This window comes from Piliocolobus tephrosceles, chromosome 21 (genome assembly GCF_002776525.5).
Source record: "Piliocolobus tephrosceles isolate RC106 chromosome 21, ASM277652v3, whole genome shotgun sequence".
NCBI classification, from domain to species: Eukaryota; Metazoa; Chordata; class Mammalia; order Primates; family Cercopithecidae; genus Piliocolobus; species Piliocolobus tephrosceles.
In genome coordinates, this window is record NC_045454.1 from 33140013 (window position 1) to 33159963 (window position 19951).

At 45.5% G+C, this 19951-nt stretch overlaps 1 protein-coding gene and 1 pseudogene across 1 annotated transcript; both read right to left on the reverse strand.

The window, feature by feature from the left end:
* Positions 1-5354: 5354 nt before the first annotated feature.
* Positions 5355-8205, reverse strand: LOC116418563 (annotated as a pseudogene).
* A 111-nt stretch (positions 8206-8316) lies between these two features.
* On the reverse strand, positions 8317-9201 carry LOC111554337 (40S ribosomal protein S10-like). Its single transcript, XM_023229803.1, has 2 exons — positions 9120-9201; positions 8317-8807 (listed from the first exon to the last, which is right to left on the reverse strand). The coding sequence occupies exons 1-2, from the start codon at positions 9175-9177 to the stop codon at positions 8443-8445; spliced, it is 423 nt and encodes a 140-aa protein (XP_023085571.1). The 5' UTR covers positions 9178-9201; the 3' UTR covers positions 8317-8442.
* Positions 9202-19951: the final 10750 nt, after the last annotated feature.

Below are 19951 nucleotides of genomic sequence, written 5' to 3' on the forward strand. Positions count from 1 at the left end.
CTTGACCCTGCCTCCCCTGCAGGAGGAGCCGTCTTAGCTTCATACTTTATTTCTCAGTCGGCCCCTGATATCCAAAAAAAATTTTTAAAGGTGGAGGAAGGCCCTCAAACTCTCATCCAGGATTTAGTCGAACTGGCCTTCAAGGTCTACAACTCCAGGGAGGAAGCAGCTGAGGCCCAATGACAGGCCAGGCTAAAACAGAAGGTACAACTCCAAACCCAGGCCTTGGTAGCAGCCCTGAGGCCAGCCGGCTCCAGGAGCTCCCAGAAAGGAAGTACTACCCGAGCGCCACCTGGTGCCTGCTTCAAGTGCGGCAACGGCGGCCACTGGGCCAGGCAGTGCCCTAACGCAAAGAAGCCAACCCACCCCTGTCTGAACTGTCGGCAGATGGGCCACTGGAAGTCAGACTGCCCCGACCTAAGGACGGTCGCTGCGCCTCCACATGATGACCCTCCTCCAGGTATTGGAGGCGCCTTCCAGCTCGTCGACACTGATGAAGATTGAAGAGACCCAGACTCGGGGACCCCTCTCACTCTTGCCGAGCCCAGGGTTATGCTCCAGGTAGCGCATAAGTCCATATCCTTCCTTATGGACACAGAGGCTACCTACTCTGTTTTGCCTTCCTTCAGTGGTCCCAGCCACCCCTCCACTGTCACAGTCATGGGAATTGACAGCACTCCCTCCACCTACCTCCAGACTCCTCCTCTGTCTTGCCACTTGGATGGCTCCCTCTTCTCGCACTCATTTCTTATCATTCCTTCGTGCCCAGTCCCCTTGTTAGGACGAGATCTCCTCTCCAAGCTAGGGGCCTCAGTTCACTTCCAACCCAACCCCTCCCCACACCTCGCGTTCCTCTTCCCCCTTCTCTCACCTGACAAACCCCTCCAGGCTGACCCCCACACTCCCATTTCCAGTCCCCATTAACCCTAAGGTGTGGGACACCTCCGCCCAATCATTGCCTGGCACCACACTCCGGTCCGCATCCGGCTAAAAGACCCTTCTCAGTTTCCCTCTAGGCCCCAGTTCCCTATGCCCCTTGAACACCGACAGGGACTAAAACCTATCATCACGCACCTGCCCCAGCAGCACATTCTAGTTCCCGCCAACTCACCATGCAATACTATCCTGCCTGTACGGAAAAGCTCTGGGGCCTATCGTCTCATGCAGGACCTATGCCTCATCCATGAGGCAGTAGTCCCTACCTTTCCAGTTGTTCCTAATCCATATACACTCCTCTCGTGCGTTCCCCCTGACACCACCCATTTCACTGTCCTTGACCTGAAGGATGCCTTCTTTACCATCCCTCTACACCCAGACTGCCACTCTGTTTGCTTTTACATTGGAAGATCCAGACACTCATATTTCTTCCCAGCTGACTTGGACTGTTTTGCCTCAAAGGTTCCGTGGTAGCCCCCATTTTTTTGGACAGGCACTGGCACAGGATGTTGTCCTCTGTCCCCTGACCCACAGCAAACTATTGCAATATGTCAATGACTTATTACTATGTAGTCCTTCCTAGGAGTGCTCCCTTGCAGATACTGTTACACTTTAAAATTTTCTAGGCAACCGAGGTTATCAGGTTACCCCAGCTAAGGCTCAACTTTGTAGCCCTTCTGTCACCTACCTAGGCATACTCCTCACACCCACTACAAAAAGCCTCAAAGCAGATAGAATAAGCCTCATTGAAACTCTCCAGCCTCCTCAGGATGCAGAAGAGATCTTGTCCTTCCTAGGACTGGTGGGCACAGTGAGTCTTATCCCGTGGCCCGATTCAGTATCTTTAAGGCCTACATCAAAGTCGTAAGCAGCCTCGTCAGCCTGGCCTCTGACATCAGACAACAGGAGGAAGCCATCTCAGCTCTAGCCCAGGCAGCAAGCCGCAGGACAGCAGCAACCCTTTTTCCTGGCTAACCTTAGTCAGGGAAGGGGCTCAAGTGGTACACATGGCCGAGGTACACAACATCTCTCTTTTCTTGTGTGTAGCCTTGAATAAGCCCCCACTGGTTGCAGTACCCTTACCCAGCCCTTTTAACTCCTCTAACCTAACCCTCTCCTTTCCCCTTCCCGGCCGAACACTACGTCAATGAGTCAGGACTAGTAGAAACCAATCTCCTCACTCTAGAAAACATTCAGGAAAGACTCCACCAGAAAAACCTCAGATCAGGGCCCTCACTTAGATGGTGGCAGTCGTCTGTGGCCAGTTAAGTCCTACTCTTTCTAAGCCCCGCTTCTTACTACTCATAGCTCCCTGCATCCTCCGCTTCATCCAGGACCACATGAAAGAAGTCTCCCAGGTTACTTTCAATCAGATGCTGCTCCACCCCAAACCCGAGTTCAGACCTCCGAAGAACCCCACAACAACCCATACCAGCAGGAAGCAGCCAGATGAACACGTCACCCCATTTTCTTACTAGAAAGAGGTTGGAATGTTAGGCAGGAATCTAGACCCAACATGGCGGTGTTACCCAGCATAGCAGGCCTTTTGTTAAAGACTCCCTTCACCCTTGTACACACCCGCAGACTTATGTGTCTCAGAGTTCTGGTTGGGCAACCACGCTCCCCCATGACCTGCAGCTCACCTGCATTCCACAAGTTCGTAAACAGCAGTTTTGGTTGACATTTTCCAAAGACCTCTTCCTCATGACCCTTACTCGATTCCTGCCCTCGTAGTTTCAAGACCCCCCAGCCCTGTTTGCACAACCAGCTTCCCTACCTCTCGGGCTATAAAAAGCCCCTACCCTCCTCCCTCAGCGTGACTTCCTTGGCCCACACCTTTGGACCAAGGAATCTTGCCTGTAAGCCCTAATAAAAGGCTATTCTTACTGCCATTTGCCTTGTGTCTTTGTTCCTGGTTCGGCTCCAGCCTCAGTTTACCTTTACAGTGACAAAGCTTTATTCTATTATTACTATTTATTTATTTTTGTTTGAGAGCAAGTTTTGCTCTTGTTGCCCAGGCTGGAGTTCAATGGTGCAATTTTGGCTCACCATGGCCTCCACCTCCTGGGTTCAAGCGACTCTCCTGCCTCAGCCTTCCTGAGTAGCTGGGATTATAGGCATGCGCCACCACACCTGGCTAATTTTGTATTTTTAGTAGAGATGGGGTTTCTCCATGTTGGTCAGGCTGGTCTCAGACTCCTGACCTCAGGTGGTCTGCCTGCTTTGGCCTCCCAAAGTGTTGGGATTACAGGCATGAGCCACCATGCCTGGCTGACAAAACTTTTTAAGGAAGTTCTCAACCCTTATTATGCATAATTCATACTAGACAGAAACCCTACAAATGTGAAGAATGTGGCAAAGTCTATAACAAGTTCTCAGTTCTTTTATTTTTATTCATTTATTTATTGAGATGCAGTTTCACTCTTGTCACCCAGGTTGGAGTGCAATGGCACCCATTTACAGCCACATAAGCAGACCTGCGGACATTGGCCTTTACTCTGGTTTCTGAAGCAGCTCAATGTCTCAGTTTCAGTTACCTGAGCCACAGTTTGTGGCCAGTTCTGCCTACATAGAAATGTACAGTTACCTGAGGAAATGTTCTCTGGTACTCAGTGAAAGCCATACTCATCCACATCCTGCTATAAGGCCCACTATATGCAGAACCAACTGCAAAAACCTGCCCCAGTGTCTGCCCTGTGGAGCAAAGTCCTGAAGGATATTCAGTCTGTCCAAAAATAAAATGAGAATTACAACTACCCAAGCCCCTGTACCAAGCCAACTAAAGGTGGACCTTAGTGCAGACACAGCAGCCTTGTGACCAAGCTACAATCCCTCTTCACTACAAATTCAGAGGGCATCATCACCCTAAGGGCCCAACAAAAGAAGATCTTTACCTTCTAAAATCAGTTTATGAAAACATGAAGAAGTGTTTGCTCCATCAAATTTAGACACCAATACAAAACTATGGTGCCCATTGTCGATGCTTCTATTTTAATCTAGCACTGGAAGTATGTGGCAGAAGAAATAGTCAAAGAAATGATAGAAGTCATTGAAATTGAAAAATAAGTAAAAAGCTGCTGTTTGTGGCTCACACAATCTTATATTTAAAAAACCATAAACAGGCTGGGCACGGTGGCTCAAGCCTGTAATCCCAGCACTTTGGGAGGCCGAGATGGGCGGATCACGAGGTCAGGAGATTGAGACCAACCTGGCTAACACGGTGAAACCCCATCTCTACTAAAAATGCAAAAAACTAGCCGGGTGAGGTGGCGGGCGCCTGTAGTCCCAGCTACTCCGGAGGCTGAGGCAGGAGAATGGCATGAACCTGGGAGGCAGAGCTTACAGTGAGCAGAGATCCAGCCACTGCACTCCAGCCCGGGCGACAGAGCAAGACTCCATCTCAAAAAAAAAAAAAAAAAAAAAACCATAAACAGTACATTGAAACCTATCTAAACTAATAAATACACTCAGTAAATTATCAAAATGTAAAATTAACATACAAATATATGCATGGTTTCATCCACTTAAACTATCTGATAAAACAGAGGAAGAAAAAATCTTATTTACTATGGCATTAATTAATAAATTTCTGAAGAAGAATTTAACCAAGGAGGTAAAAAATCTTTACAAAAAAAAAATGCAGGCCGGGCGCGGTGGCTCAAGCCTGTAATCTCAGCACTTTGGGAGGCCGAGACGGGCGGATCACGAGGTCAGGAGATCGAGACCATCCTGGCTAACACGGTGAAACTCCGTCTCTACTAAAAATACAAAAAAAAAAAAAAAACTAGCCGGGCGAGGTGGCGGGCGCCTGTAGTCCCAGCTACTCCGGAGGCTGAGGCAGGAGAATGGCATAAACCCGGGAGGCAGAGCTTGCAGTGAGCTGAGATCCGGCCACTGCACTCCAGTCCGGGCGACAGAGCGAGACTCCGCCTCAAAAAAAAAAAAAAAAAAAAAAATGCAACAATTAGAGAAGATCCAAATAAATTTTAAAATATTTTGTCTATGGCTTGAAAGAATAAATATTGTTTCAGTGCCATATTATCCAAAGTAATCTATAGATGCAATAAATTTTCTTTCAAAATTCCTGTGGTATTTTTTCACAGTAATGGAAATCACAATTCTAAAATTTACATGAAAGTAAAATAAACTTTGAATAGCCAAAGTAATCATGAGGAAAATGAACAAAGCAGAAGGATATCATACTTACAATTTCAAACTATATTTCAAGGCTATATAGTAATAAAAACAGAATGGACTATGCAGAAAAACGAACAAAAAAAATGCAACAGAAACTGCTACTCTCACACATTTCAGACCTGATGCAAAAAGACAACTAAAACATAGTTTTAATTTCTCAAAATTATGCAGATATTTGTGTGTCTCCAAAATAATGGAAAGCAGTTAGATCGTGCAGTCTCTTATATCCCATGAAGATGACTTTGGCTCTCACCGTGAACTTGAAGGAAGCTCACCAAACAAAAAATAGAATTCTTAGAGAATTTAAAAGCATAAGACAGGCCGGGCGTGGTGGCTCAAGCCTGTAATCCCAGCACTTTGGGAGGCCGAGACGGGCGGATCACGAGGTCAGGAGATCGAGACCATCCTGGTAACCCGGTGAAACCCCGTCTCTACTAAAAAATACAAAAAAAAACTAGCCGGGCGACGTGGCGGGCGCCTGTAGTCCCAGCTACTCGGGAGGCTGAGGCAGGAGAATGGCATAAACCTGGGAGAGGGAGCTTGCAGTGAGCTGAGATCCGGCCACTGCACTCCAGCCTGGGCGACAGAACGAGACTCTGTCTCAAAAAAAAAAAAAAAAAAAAAGCATAAGACAGAAGATGTCCATCTGTGAGAGTAATATATATATATATCAGCATCCCAGGAACTATTTTCTTTGGAACACAGCTTCCCAAATCACATCTAAGACTTGCTTTCTCTTTAACCTTGGGACCTCTTATCTGTGTCATCTGTTGTATTCATTTTCACTCGCACCTATCTGGGGCTTTGGCAATCATCTCATATCGCTTCATAGTCAAAGGTTTTTTCCTTGCTCCAGACAGGTGTTCAGGTCTTGCTTAGAGAAAACAATACCTGCTTTATTAAAAATAAAAAAGACATAAATCTTGCTCATATTCTCTAATTACAAGCTAGTAATGTGCTCAGCAGAGAGGATGTGATAAAATATTTTAGTACATTAATACAAAAATATTAAGTTATAACAGAAATTTCTAAATATTTAGAAAATACTTACAATTTGTAGGCTTCTTAATTTTACTATCTGGTACTACTGAATCAAAAATTGGTGGTGGCAATTAGATTTTCAAGTGGGGCAACAATATTTTATGCCACTATATTTCTGGAATTACCACTAATTTAGAGTGAAGAATATAGCTCAACTCAGGAATGTGGAAAGTTTGGATTCAAATGAAACATCTTGAAGAATTCTTTTCTAAATGAACAAAATTTTGAAGATTTTCTGGGAAAAGGGGATCTGAAACTCTTTTATGCAAAGAATAAATGACTAAAACACATTCTACAGAAAAGAGAAATAAAACCTTTAGGCTATATTACAAATTATTATTATTATTTTTTATTTTTTTTTTTTTTGAGGCGGAGTCTTGCTCTGTGGCCTGGATTGGAGTGCAGTGGCCAGATCTCAGCTCACTGCAAGCTCCGCCTACCGGGTTTACGCCGTTCTCCTGCCTCAGCCTCCCGAGTAGCTGAGACTACAGGCACCCGCCACCTCGCCCAGCTAGTTTTTGTATTTTTAGTAGAGACGGGGTTTCACCGTGTTAGCCAGGATGGTCTCGATCTCCTGACCTCGTGATCCACCCGTCTCGGCCTCCCAAAGCGCTGGGATTACAGGCTTGAGCCACCGTGCCCAGCCTATATTACAAATTATGTACTTAAGTTATCCTCACCAAGGAAGACCAGGTTTCTGTAGTTCTCTAACATCACATCCCTAGGGAAATTCCGCTGTGCAGTGTCCAGGCAATGCCACTCCTCCAGAGAGAATTCTTTGGCCACATCTCTAAATTGCAGTGGTCGCTGACACACACACACATTTTTACCACGTGGCCATGGGCATAATTTTTAATTTGACTTAAGGTGTAATGACAGAGTAAAGAGGACTGGCTCTGATTTATAGGACTTACTAAAATTATCCAATAAAATAATTTTCAACACAGAAATATTCTCTAATGTATTCTCTAACTGAGAAAAAAGAATAGCATAAGATCCACAAGATCAGTTCTTATAATGATAGATAATATAGTATAAAATTAAGGGCATGAACCCAAACATGCGTATATATATATAAATATATATATATAAATAAATATATATATAAATATATATATATAAATAAATATATATATATATTTTGTTTTGTTTTTGGAGGGTCTCACTCTGTTGCTCAGGCTGGAGTGCAGTGGCTCGATCTTGGCTCACCACAACCCCTGCCTCCCGGGTTCAAGCGATTCTCCTGCCTCAGCCTCCCTAGTAGCTGGGATTAGAGTCATCTGCCGCCAGGACTGGCTAATTTTTGTATTTATAGTAGAGACAGGATTTTGCTATGTTAGCCAGGCTGGTCTTGAACTCCTGACATCATGATCTGTTGGGAACAGGCCCCCCAAAATCTGGCCATAACCTGGCCCCAAAACTGGTCATAAACAAAATCTCTGCAACACTGTGACATGTTCGTGATGGCCATGACACCCACGCTGGAACGTTGTGGGTTTACCGGAATGAAGGCAAGGAACATCTGGCCCGCCAAGGGCGGAAAACTGTGTAAAGGTGTTCTTAAACTAAAAAAAAATAGTATGAGCGATCTCTGCCTTAAGGACATGCTCCTAATGCAGATAACTAGCCGAACCCATCCCTTTACTTTGGCCCATCCCTTTATTTCCCATAAGGAATACTTTTAGTTAATGTATAATCTATAGAAACAATGCTTATCACTGGCTTGCTGTTAATAAATACGTGGGTAAATCTCTGCTGGAGGCTCTCAGCTCTGAAGGCTGTGAGACCCCTGATTTCCCACTTCACACCTCTATATTTCTGTGTGTGAATCTTTAATTCCTCCAGCACGGCTGGGCTAGGGTCTCCCTGACTGAGCTGGTCTCGGCAATGATCCACCCGCCTCGGCCTCCCAAAGTGCTGGGATTACAGGCATGAGCCACCTCGCCCGGCCTCGCCAACATGTATATTGTTCAGTGCTGTATTTTCTTCATACAGAATGAGTTGTGAATATTTTTCAGATGGAAAAGACATGTTGGGTTAGAAGGCACCTCTCAAATTTTAATATGTACAGTAAGTTGAAGACCTTGTTTTGCAGGATTCTTTTCTACAGAAGATCTTTAATAAAGTCTGAATTTTCTTTTGTAAGGTTTTTTGGCTGTAAATTTATTCAATGCAAAATAATACTCTTCAATTTTACTGAGGTGGCTGACCACGTCCACGACCAAATCCGCCTCTAAACTGGAATTCGGTTGCTGACCCAGCCCCAGCCTAGGCTTTCTTGTCGGCACCAGGTGGCACAGCACTCCGTCTGTAGGTATCTCTGTCAGCTTCCCCTCTTGTGAGTCTCGCAGGTCGCTCCCCCTCCAGACCTTTAGGCCGAGGCCTGCCAGTCTCTGGACGGCTACGGCGTAGGGTGGCAGGCACAATCTCCGGGGGCAGATGAAGGTAATCACGGAGATACTGGATACCCTCATTGGTAAGGTACCAGTAGAAACGTCTCCAGGCAAACTGTTCCTTCACGTAGCCTCGGGACTTGAGAGACTGCATGGCCTTCATGACATGAAGGTTGGGCACATTCTTGTCTGCCAGCTCCGGGTGCTTAGGCATGTAGACATCCTTGTTGGCCACCATGACTCCCTCCTTAAAAAGGAGTTCGTAGGCCGGGCGCGGTGGCTCAAGCCTGTAATCCCAGCACTTTGGGAGGCCGAGACGGGCGGATCACGAGGTCAGGAGATCGAGACCATCCTGGCTAACACGGTGAAACCCCGTCTCTACTAAAATACAAAAAACTAGCCGGGCGAGATGGCAGGCGCCTGTAGTCCCAGCTACTCGGGAGGCTGAGGCAGGAGAATGGCGTGAACCCGGGAGACGGAGCTTGCAGTGAGCTGAGATCCGGCCACTGCACTCCAGCCTGGGTGACAGAGCGAGACTCCGTCTCAAAAAAAAAAAAAAAAAAAAAAGGAGTTCGTAAATGGCAATCCGGTTCTTCTTAGGCATCAACATCTCGGCAGCTGCAGGGTCCGGGGCCGGGGCTCATAAAGTCTGATTTTTAAATTAATTAATGTATTTCTTTTGAGACGGAGTTTCACTCTTCGTGCCCAGGCTAGAGTGCAATGGCATGATCCCAGCTCACTGCAACCTCTTCCTCCCTGATTCAAGCAATTCTCCTGCCTCAGCCTCCTGAGTAGCTGGGATTACAGGCATGCGCGACTATGCCGAGCTAATTTTTTTGTATTTTGAGTAGAGATAGGGTTTCTCCATGTTGGTCAGGCTGGTATCAAACTCCCAACCTCAGGTGATCCGCCCGCTTTGGCCTCCCAAAGTGCTGGGATTACAGGCGTGAGCCACTGTGCCCAGGCTCTGCATTAGTTTTCTAAAAATAATGATCTCCAGCTTCATCGATGTTATTGTAAAGGACATCATTTTCTTTTTAATTGCTGCAGAGTATTGCATGATGTTTATGTACCATACTTTGTTTTCACTAAATCTTTTATTTTTGGAGACAGGGTCTCCCTTACTGCCCAGGCTAGAGTGCCATGGCATGATATTGGTTTACTTTAGCTTCAACCTTTCAGGCTCAAGCAATTCTCTCCTACCTCATCCTCTTAAGTATCTGGAACTACATGTGTGCGTTACTACGCCTGGCCAATTTTATTTTATTTTTTTTTTCGCGGAGACAGGATTTTGCCATGTTGCTTAGGCTAGTCTCAAACTTCTAAGTTCAGACGATCCACCCGCCTCGGCCTCCCAAAGTGCTGGGATTGCAGGTATGGGCCACAGCTTCTGACCGTACCATATTTTCTTTATCGAGTCTATCATTGATAGGCATATAGGGCCTGTCCATGTCTTTTCTATTGTGAATAGTGCTGCAGTGAACATGCATGTGAATATGTCTTTATAATATAATAATTTATATTTCTTTGGGTATATACCCAGTTATGAGGTTCCTGGGTCAAATGATAATTCTGTTTTTAGTTCCATAAGGAATCACCACACTGCTTTTTACAGTTGTTGAACTAATTTATACTCCCACCAGAAGAGTATAAGCATTCCCTTTTCTCTGCAACCTTGCCAGCATCTGTTATTTTTTGACTTTTTAAAAATAGCCATTCTGACTGGTGTGAGGTGGTATCTCACTGTGGTTTTTCTTTTAATTTCTCTAATCATTAGCAATGATCTTTTTTTTATATGCTTGGTCGCCACATGTATGTCTTCTTTTGAAAAGCACCTGTTTATGTTTTTGGCCTACTTTTTTTTTTTTTTTTTTTTTGAGACAGAGTCTCGCTCTGTCCCCCAGGCTGGAGTGCAGTGGCCGGATCTCAGCTCGCTGCAAGCTCCGCCTCCCGGGTTCACGCCATTCTCCTGCCTCAGCCTCCCGGAGTAGCTGGGACTACAGGCGCCTGCTACCTCGCCCGGCTAGTTTTTGTATTTTTTTAGTAGAGACGGGGTTTCACCGTGTTAGCCAGGATGGTCTCGATCTTCTGACCTCGTGATCCACCTGTCTAGGCCTCCCAAAGTGCTGGGATTACAGGCTTGTGGTGGCCCGGCCTTTTGCCTACTTTTTAATGAGGTTGTTTGGTTTTCTTGTAAACTTGTTTAAGTTCTTAATAAATTCTGGATACTAGACATCTGTCAGAGGCAAAGTTTGCAAATATTTTCTTTTCTTCTGTATGTTGTCTGTTTACTCTGTTGATAGTTTCCTTTGCTGTGAAGAAACTCTTAAGTTCAAATAGATCCCATTTGTCAATTTTTCCTTTGTTACTGTTGCTTTTGGTAGCTTCGTCATAAAGTCTTTACCAATTTGTGTCTAGAATAGTATTTCCTAGGTTATTTTGCAGGGTTTTTTATAATTTTAAGTTTTACATTTATTCTAATTTATCTTAAGTTGATTTTTGTATATGGTGTAATGAAGGGGTCCAGTTTCAGACTTCTACATAATGCTAGCTAGTTATTCCAGCACCATTTATTAAAGAAAGAATTCCTCCCACGTTCTTCTTCTCAGCTTTGTCAGAATCTGATGGTGGTAGGAGGGCGGCATTATTTCTAGCCCTCTATTCTATTGCACTGCTCCTGTGCACTCATGGATTTTATATAACATCTTTTTTCTCTTCCGGTTTTTCCCCTGCAAACATTCTTTCAAGTGCATACAGTGTGCAAATTTAAGATGTCCAAGAGTTCAAAACTTTTTTAAAAGTTTCAAAAAAAATATTTTGCTGTTGCCTCTTTTCTTAAAGAATTTGGATATATGTAGATATTCTTCTCTGCTTTTTTGAAATATATGTAAATCATATTAACAGTTAAATCTTCTGTGATTTTTTTCTGACTCCAGATTATCATTATCTAGTACTTCCGATTTATTGCTTTGTTTTTTGCCTCTGAAAAGCTTATTTTTTTAATTTTCAATCCTTTAAAGTAGACACAGATTCGTTTAGATAAAAGCTAATTTTAAGAGCACACTGAGGCCGGGCGCAGTGGCTCAAGCCTGTAATCCCAGCACTTTGGGAGGCTGAGACGGGTCGGATCACAAGGTCAGGAGATCGAGACCATCCTGGCTAACATGGTGAAACCCCGTCTCTACTAAAAAAATACAAAAAAACTAGCCGGGCGAGGTGGCGGACGCCTGTAGTCCCAGCTACTCTGGAGGCTGAGGCAGGAGAATGGCGTGAACCCAGGAGGCAGAGCTTGCAGTGAGCTGAGATCCGGCCACTGCACTTCAGCCTGGGTGACAGACAGAGAGAGACTCCGTCTCAAAGAAAAAAAAAAAAAAAAAAGAATGATACATGAACTTTGGGGAGTCAGGGAGGAAAAATGGGAGTGGGTAAGGGATAAAAGACTATACACTGGGTATAGTGTTTACTGCTCAGACAATGGGTGTGCCAAAATCTCAGAAATCACCACTAAAGAACTTAGCCATGTAACCAAACACCAGCTATTCGCCTAAAATCTATTGAAATTTTAAAAGAGAAAAAACATCCCAACTTCTTATTTTAAAATTGGGAAACTGAGGCCCCAAAAGAGGCAGGGACTGATCCAGACCCCAGGAGGAAGGTAGGGTCTGGAGTATTAGGGAGAGCTCCAGCTTCCTTGGCCTTGGCTCTACCGCACCCATCAAGTTTGTTTTGGAAATCAGAGCCCCTAAATACTAGAAAGCCCTGTGCTCTCCTTCTCCACATGGGCTATTTTTGTCTCCATATTCTCAGATAAGCACACACAGACACACACAAACACTTCTCCGGGAAAGATCATGGAGGTGAGGATAAAAAAGAGGCAGACAGAAACCAGGCATAAGACAAGAAACAAAAACCAGAATGGGGCAGCTCTGCTATAAGCCAGGGGAATGCACTCCTCTAGCTACATGTCTAGGGGCACAGAGAGTGAGCAGAAGGATCCTCCAGGTTCCCAGGGTTCTCCATCAGCTGGGGTCCTCTCCAGGTCAGTTTCAAGAGGACAGGCCTGGGGTCCTGCTATCCACATCTGTAGGTACCAGAAATGGAAATGAGCTATGTACCCATCTCAGCCTAGCATAGACAATGGTTACAGCAAAACCTTTTCGTACCTCACAAACAAGAGTACTTGAAGTGGGTGACTTCAATTGTTACACAAACCCATAAGTGTCTGCTGGCCTTGGTTCTTCATTGGTGAACCAAGACTCTTTGCTCTGAGACTGCAAAAACGCTTCCACTCCCTAGAAGTCCCTCAGAGTGAGGCAAGGTCACTCCAGAGGCATCTTGGGTAGATAAAGGTGGGATAGAGCAAAATGTGCCATGTAACTGGACTTTGAGTCTGAAGTCCAGGGAAAATACCAGTTCCTGTTGTGTTCTTGAGACGATCATTTGGAAGTAGTAGAGAATAATTTCCCTGGATGAGGGGTTGTCCCTCGTGAGTAAAGAGCACAACCCAAAAGGTGGAGACACAGAGAGGACAATGGAGGCTTCCAAGGTTATTCTTATTGCACTTGGAGTCTTCGGATGCTGCTCCTTTGTCCCCTGGGACCCTGGAGAGTCAGTGTCTTGAGTACCCAAACATAAAAGTAGCTTTAGGCCGGGCGCCGTGGCTCAAGCCTGTAATCCCAGCACTTTGGGAGGCCGAGACGGGCGGATCACGAGGTCAGGAGATCGAGACCATCCTGGCTAACATGGTGAAACCCCGTCTCTACTAAAAAATACAAAAAACTAGCCGGGCGTGGTGGTGGGCGCCTGTAGTCCCAGCTGCTCGGGAGGCTGAGGCAGGAGAATGGCGTAAACCCGGTAGGCGGAGCTTGCAGTGAGCTGAGATCCGGCCACTGCACTCCAGCCTGGGTGACAGAGCGAGACTCCGTCTCAAAAAAAAAAAAAAAAAAAAAAAAAAAAAAGTAGCTTTGTTCTGTGATGTGCCTGCATGGGGCTGCAGTGCCAGTGATGGCCTCTAGGTGGTGACAGCCTTCTGGGCTTTTGGTACCCACTGAGCTTTGCTGGAGAAGCTGGAGCAAGGAAGAGTCACAGGGAGGTCATGCACCTTGTGTTATCATTAACGATCCCCATATTATCAAGTGGTCAAAAGCAGGAAGGAGAATTTGAGATTCCCCCACACATTCACTTAGCCAGTCTTTCCCTTGCACTAACCCTTTGCCAGCTACCCTGGTGGACGCAACATGTGGCACAGAAAATGATTGAATCTTGCCTGCACCCTACCCTGAGGACCAGTCTGAGGACAGGTGACCAAAAACACTAAAGCAAGTATACGTGAAAGACAAGAGCAACTGATATAATATAAAGTAGAATGTTGACAGAAGAGCTGGGAAATCATTACATGGAGTGACCCAAATGCCTCTCTGAGATGACATTTATGCCATGATGACAATAACAATAGGGAGCCAGCCCTGCATAAGAATGTGTCAGGAGAAGCCACCATTAGTAAAGAGACTCACAGGTGTGAGTTGGGCAGAAGTTAGAAAGGGACCACTGTGGCTGCAGAGAACCTGAGAGAGAGAAGAAGGATGGAGAATCTTGGGGCCTGGAAAATGAGGCTAGTTATCTGCTTCTTTCTTACAACATTGCCCTGAAACTTAGCACATTTCAAGAACAAATGCTATCTCACAATTTGTGGGGACCAGAAACAGTTTAGTTGGGTGCCTCTTCCTCAAGGTCTTTAGGAGACTTACGCCTCATAAGAAACTGGACTTCTTAATAGAAGCTGGACTGGGGAAGGATCATGTGGAAACTGGCAAGATTTTGTGTGGCCTGAGAGCCCAAGTTTCCTCCATCTATTGGCCTGAGCACTCCCTCAGTTCTTTTTATGTGGGTCTGTACACAGAGCATCTCGTAGCATTGGAATTGCTTTTGCAGTTTGAGGAATACGATACAGAAACAGAGAATTAAACAGACACACAAAAAAAGAGAGACTGGCCGGGCGCGGTGGCTCAAGCCTGTAATCCCAGCACTTTGGGAGGCCGAGACGGGCGGATCACGAGGTCAGGAGATCAAGACCATCCTGGCTAATGCGGTGAAACCCCGTCTCTACTAAAAAATACAGAAAACTAGCCGGGCGAGGTGGTGGGCGCCTGTAGTCCCAGCTATGCGGGAGGCTGAGGCAGGAGAATGGCATAAACCTGGGAGGCGGAGCTTGCAGTGAGCTGAGATCCGGCCACTGCACTCCAGCCTGGGTGACAGAGTGAGACTCTGTCTCCAAAAAAAAAAAAAAAAAGGAGAGACTGAGGGAGTAAACAGGATAGAGCAAGTAGGAAGAAAATGACAGCTTTTAGAAATATGTATATAATCTTCAGAGCTATGATTTCTCCCCCTATATTTGTGTGAAAATTCTAACCCTCCGAGTAATGGTACTATGAGGCAGGGCATAATTAAGTCCTGAAGGTGGGGTCCTCGTGATTGGGATTACTGGCTTTAAAAAAGATACCCCAGAGGGCTCTCTCCCTCCTTGTGCCAAATGATAAAACCCGAAGTGTGCAGTCTGCAATTCAGGAGAGTCATCACCAGAGCTCAACCACGCTGGCACCCCAATCCCAGATTTCCAACCCCTACAAGTGTGAGAAATTAAGTTCTGCTGATAAGCTTCCTAGTCCATGGTTCTTTGGTATGGCAGCCTGAACTGCGACAAAAATGATACCCTATCATTCTGTACTCCATTGGACAGAAGCGGAACTTTTGTCCCCAAAGTGTTAAAAAAAAAAAAAAACCAAAAAAGCAAAAACAAACAAACAAAAACAAAACAAAACAAAAAAAACCTATGACTAAAATAAGTTGGGTTTTTCCAAAAGACAAATAAGAAAAAACTTGTTGAAACACCAACATTTCCTTTGCTTAAGAGATTTTTAAAAACTGGCTGAAATTGGTTGGAACCAATATGGTCGACTGAAGCCTGTGAAGAATAAGCTTGCTGATGTCAGGACCCAAATTGTCATTGCATGTTTCTTTTTCTTTTCTTTCTTTCTTTCTTTTCTTTTTCTTTTTTTTTTTTTTTTTTTGAGATGGAGTCTCACTCTGTTGTCCAGGCTGGAGTGCAGTGGTGTGATCTCGGCTCACTGCAACCTCTGCCTCCCAGGTTCAAGCAATTCTCCTGCCTCAGCCTCCTGAGTAGCTGGGATTACAGGTGCCCGCCAGCACACCCAGCTAATTTTTGTATATTTAGTAGAGACGAGGTTTCGCCATGTTGGTCAGGATGGTCTTGAACTCCTGACCTCATGATCCGCCTGCCTTGGCCTCCCAAAGTGCTGGGATTACAGGTGTGAGGCACCACGCCCGGCCTCCATTGCATGTTTCATACCAACTCTCCCCAAATTTGCACATGACCTGTGAGAGAACAAGATGACTGTGCATGCCCAATGACTTTCTGTACTCCTTTTTCCCTTCCAGCAACTCGCTATTAATCCAGAACCCACCTCTTAAACCTTTTCTAATTACTGCCGTAAAGCCAGTATAAGAAAACAGTTTTGAGCTGAACTCCTATCTCCTTGTTGGCTACACTACAAGATGTTTTTTCCCTGCTCAAAAACGAAGCATCACATCAGGCAGTGAGTCATTTTGTTCAATAATAAACTGAGTTACTAACGACTTAGTGCTGGGAGACTTTGTGGAGTCTGCCCACCACATAGGCTGAGACAAGCCACATGAATATGATTCTTAATGTGATGGGAAGGCACTGGAAAGTTTATTGCCAGAGGACAATATTGGAATTTAATTTCAACCTCTTGCTGGTGCAGAATGGAAAAATGAGGCCAAGTGGGGAAGTTACTTTCCCGAGATCACACTGCCAGACCCCACGCCTGTTTGAGTTGGAGTTCATGCTACTCCCCACCCATTCTTGTAATGCTTCCATCTCTAAGTGTGTGCATTATCTACAGGTGACACCACACCATAATTTTCTTCCTTTTTGAGACAGTATCTCGTTCTGTTGCACAGGCTGAAGTGCAATGGCACGATCTCAGCTCACTGCAACCTCTGTCTCCTGGGCTCAAGCAATTCTCCTGCCTCAGCCTCCCTAGTAGCTGAAATTACAGGTGCACAACACGATGCCCAGTTACTTTTTGTATTTTTAGTAAAGATGGGGTTTCACCATGTTGGACAGGCTGATCTCGAACTCCTGGCCTCAAGTGACCTGCCCGCCTTGGCCTCACAAGTGCTGGGATTACAGGCTTGAGCCACTGCACCCAGCCTACACCATGATTTTTATAAGTTTTGTCTTATATACACCTGATACATTCCCTAGGAGGTAGATGCTAGCATAATCCCCACTGTGCATGGTAGGAGGCTGGGGAAGCCCCAAAATAAACAATGGCTTTTACTGGGTCACAGAAATGGTAAGATAAACAAGGTACTGATGCAGCTGTCTCTTCTATTCTAAAACCCAGGCTGCATTTAGGTCTTCCCAGGAAATTAAGGGGAAGGTGTGATTTCATAATTACATACAAATAGAGGCCTGACATGGGAGAGGAGGCTGAGTAATCAGTGGGACCTTCAGGTAGGTCTTATAGAAAGAAGGGGCCAGTGGATGGAACCTTGAAGAGACTAACATACTTCCTTGGTGATGGAACCCAACAGAACTTAGGAAACCAGGACCCCACCTCCTAGACACAACTGTGTATCCAGCTCCTTTGGTGAGAGATGCTCAAGAGAGTAACATGCTCTTCCATGGTATCCTTACATTTCTGAGTTTTAGCCTTACAAAGGCTCAAAGTAAAAGCCTTCTCTGAAAATGCAGATGTCCACTCAGTCCCCATTTCTTTTTGGTTTTTTTGTTTGTTTGTTTTTTGTTTGTTTGTTTGTTTGTTTTGAGACTGGAGTCTCGCTCTGTAGCCTGGGCTGGAGTGCAGTGGCCGGATCTCAGCTCACTGCAAGCTCCGCCTCCCAGGTTTATGCCATTCTCCTGCCTCAGCCTCCCGAGTAACTTCAGTCCCCATTTCTAATGAGGCACACCCACAGATAACAGGGCAACCCGGAACACATCCAGGCCAGTCCTCTCTTGTCATTTCTTCCAGACAGCCCCACATTGTCCCCCTTTGCCATGTCTTGCAGGGGGATGAAGAGGTGAGGGCATTCTTCCTGGACAGAACCAGGTTGTCAAAAGTTGAAACTCTTGTGGGTCTGTCATGTTCACACCCAGGTCATGGCTGGCAAAATGGGGACGAAGTTTGTCTACTCAGATGTGAATCCCAAGACTTTAAGCTGTCCTCTAGTTTCCCTCCTGGCTGAAGATCTATGCAGAGGTTCCTATGTGCCTGGTCTGAAGAGCAAAATTTCAATAGTGGTGTCATCTATGGTAAAAACAAGGCGGGCAATTCATCTCTTTCAGCTTGGCTGCCGGGCACTCTTTACAGAGCCGCATTCAGATTTTTTTTTTTTTTTTTTGAGATGGAGTCTCGCTCTGTCGCCTAGGCTGGAGTGCAGTGGCCGGATCTCAGCTCACTGCAAGCTCCACCTCCCGGGTTTATGCCATTCTCCTGCCTCAGCGTCATGAGTAGCTGTGACTATAGGCGCCCACCACCACGCCCGGCTAGTTTTTTGTATTTTTTAGTAGAGACGGGGTTTCACCGTGTTAGCCAGGATGGTCTCGATCTCCTGACCTCGTGACCCGCCCGTCTCGGCCTCCCAAAGTGCTGGGATTACAGGCTTGAGCCACCGCACCCGGCCCGCATTCAGATTAATGAGGAGCTGTTTGATGAGTCTAACTCCTCCATCTCTTTGGAAAAAGAGCAGGTGCCTTACACCACCAACCTTAGCCAGCGCTGGGCTGTGGTGAGAGCAGGGACCTAGGGGTCTCTAGAGATAGGAACCTGAGAAGACCAGGACAGGCCCAGGTCTCAGACTGAAATATGGAAACTCTCTGACGTCTGTCCTAGGGCCTTCCGAGGAGTAACCCGTAGTCTTGTTTCAATACAGTCTGGCCTTCATTCGTCCCAGTGGCAACTTGGCTAGGTGGAAAGTCTCCGTTCACATACTTGTAGAAATATTAGAGAAAAGGCTTTCATCTTGTTTTCACTTTACATTAGGCCATGAGCATTTTTGCATGTTGCTATAGTTTGTATTGTTTTAACTCTCGACCCCAGGCATCTCCTGTGGCATGCAGCTTCAGTCCTACAGACCTTCTCCAAAACTTAAAAGCCAACACTACTAGGGAAGTTTTTATGCAAAAATAGAGGAATGTGTTGTAAAAACAAAAAAAAAAGGGGGGGGTGATACTGCTTTATGCATGTTCCTGCAATGTATCATCTCAAGAACTCATCCCCACATCCCATCAGGGAAGGAGGTGTGCACATGTCTTCATAATATGCCACAAGGGAGGCTCTTCCCCACAGTGGTTTAGTCTTTCAATGCTGATGCAGCATGGTATAACATCCTCTTTCCATGTCAGTCATACTGCAGGGAATATTGTGTGTGTGTACTAATAGGCTGTAATAGTTTGCTAGGACTGCCATAACACAGCATCACGGAATGAAGGGCCTTAAAAGCAGCAATTTAGTTTCTTGCAGTTCTGGAAATTAGAAATCTAACAGATATTGGTGGAATGACTTCTCCAAGGCTCTCTCTTTGGCTTGTAGATGGCTGTCTTCCAACTCCGTGTTAACAGAATCTTTTCTTGTGCTTCTGTCTTTACTACCTCCTCTTATAAGAACCTGTTATATTTAATTAGGTCCCATGCCAATGAACTCACAACCTTAATTACCTCTTTAATGACCCTATGTCCAAAAACAGTCACAATCTGAAGCAGTGCTCTTTTTGCCTTTGTAGAGGAAGTTTGTCTGTGGCAAATGAATAAATAGCAGAATTTTACATCATGGGGTCAGTATAAAAAAGAGAGGTGTGCAGGGGATTTAGGGCCACTTTCCTTGTGTTGGGAACTCTAATGTCACCATCTCATGAACAGAAGAGTTGTTATTATTATAGTTAGTATTTTTATTTTTTGAGGTGGAGTCTCACTCTGTTGTCCAGGCTGGAGTGCAGTGGTGTGATCCTGGCTCACTGCGACCTCTGCCTCCCAGGTTCAAGCGATTCCCCTGCCTCAGGCTCCCAAGTAGCTGGGACTACAGGCATGTGCCACCACGCCCAGCTAATTTTTTGTTTGTATTTTAGTAGAGATGGGGTTTTACCATGTTGACCAAGATGGTCTTGATCTTCTGACCTCGCGATTCACCCGCCTCAGCCTCCCAAGGCAATTCTTTTAGCTGGACTTTGTCCTTCACACAGACATAACAGAGGTCCCTGGGTGCTGAAAGATGGGCCTCAGGCCCACTTAGACATTTTGGAAGGCTGTGGTTAGTCTTCATTCATTAATTACATGTATGTTA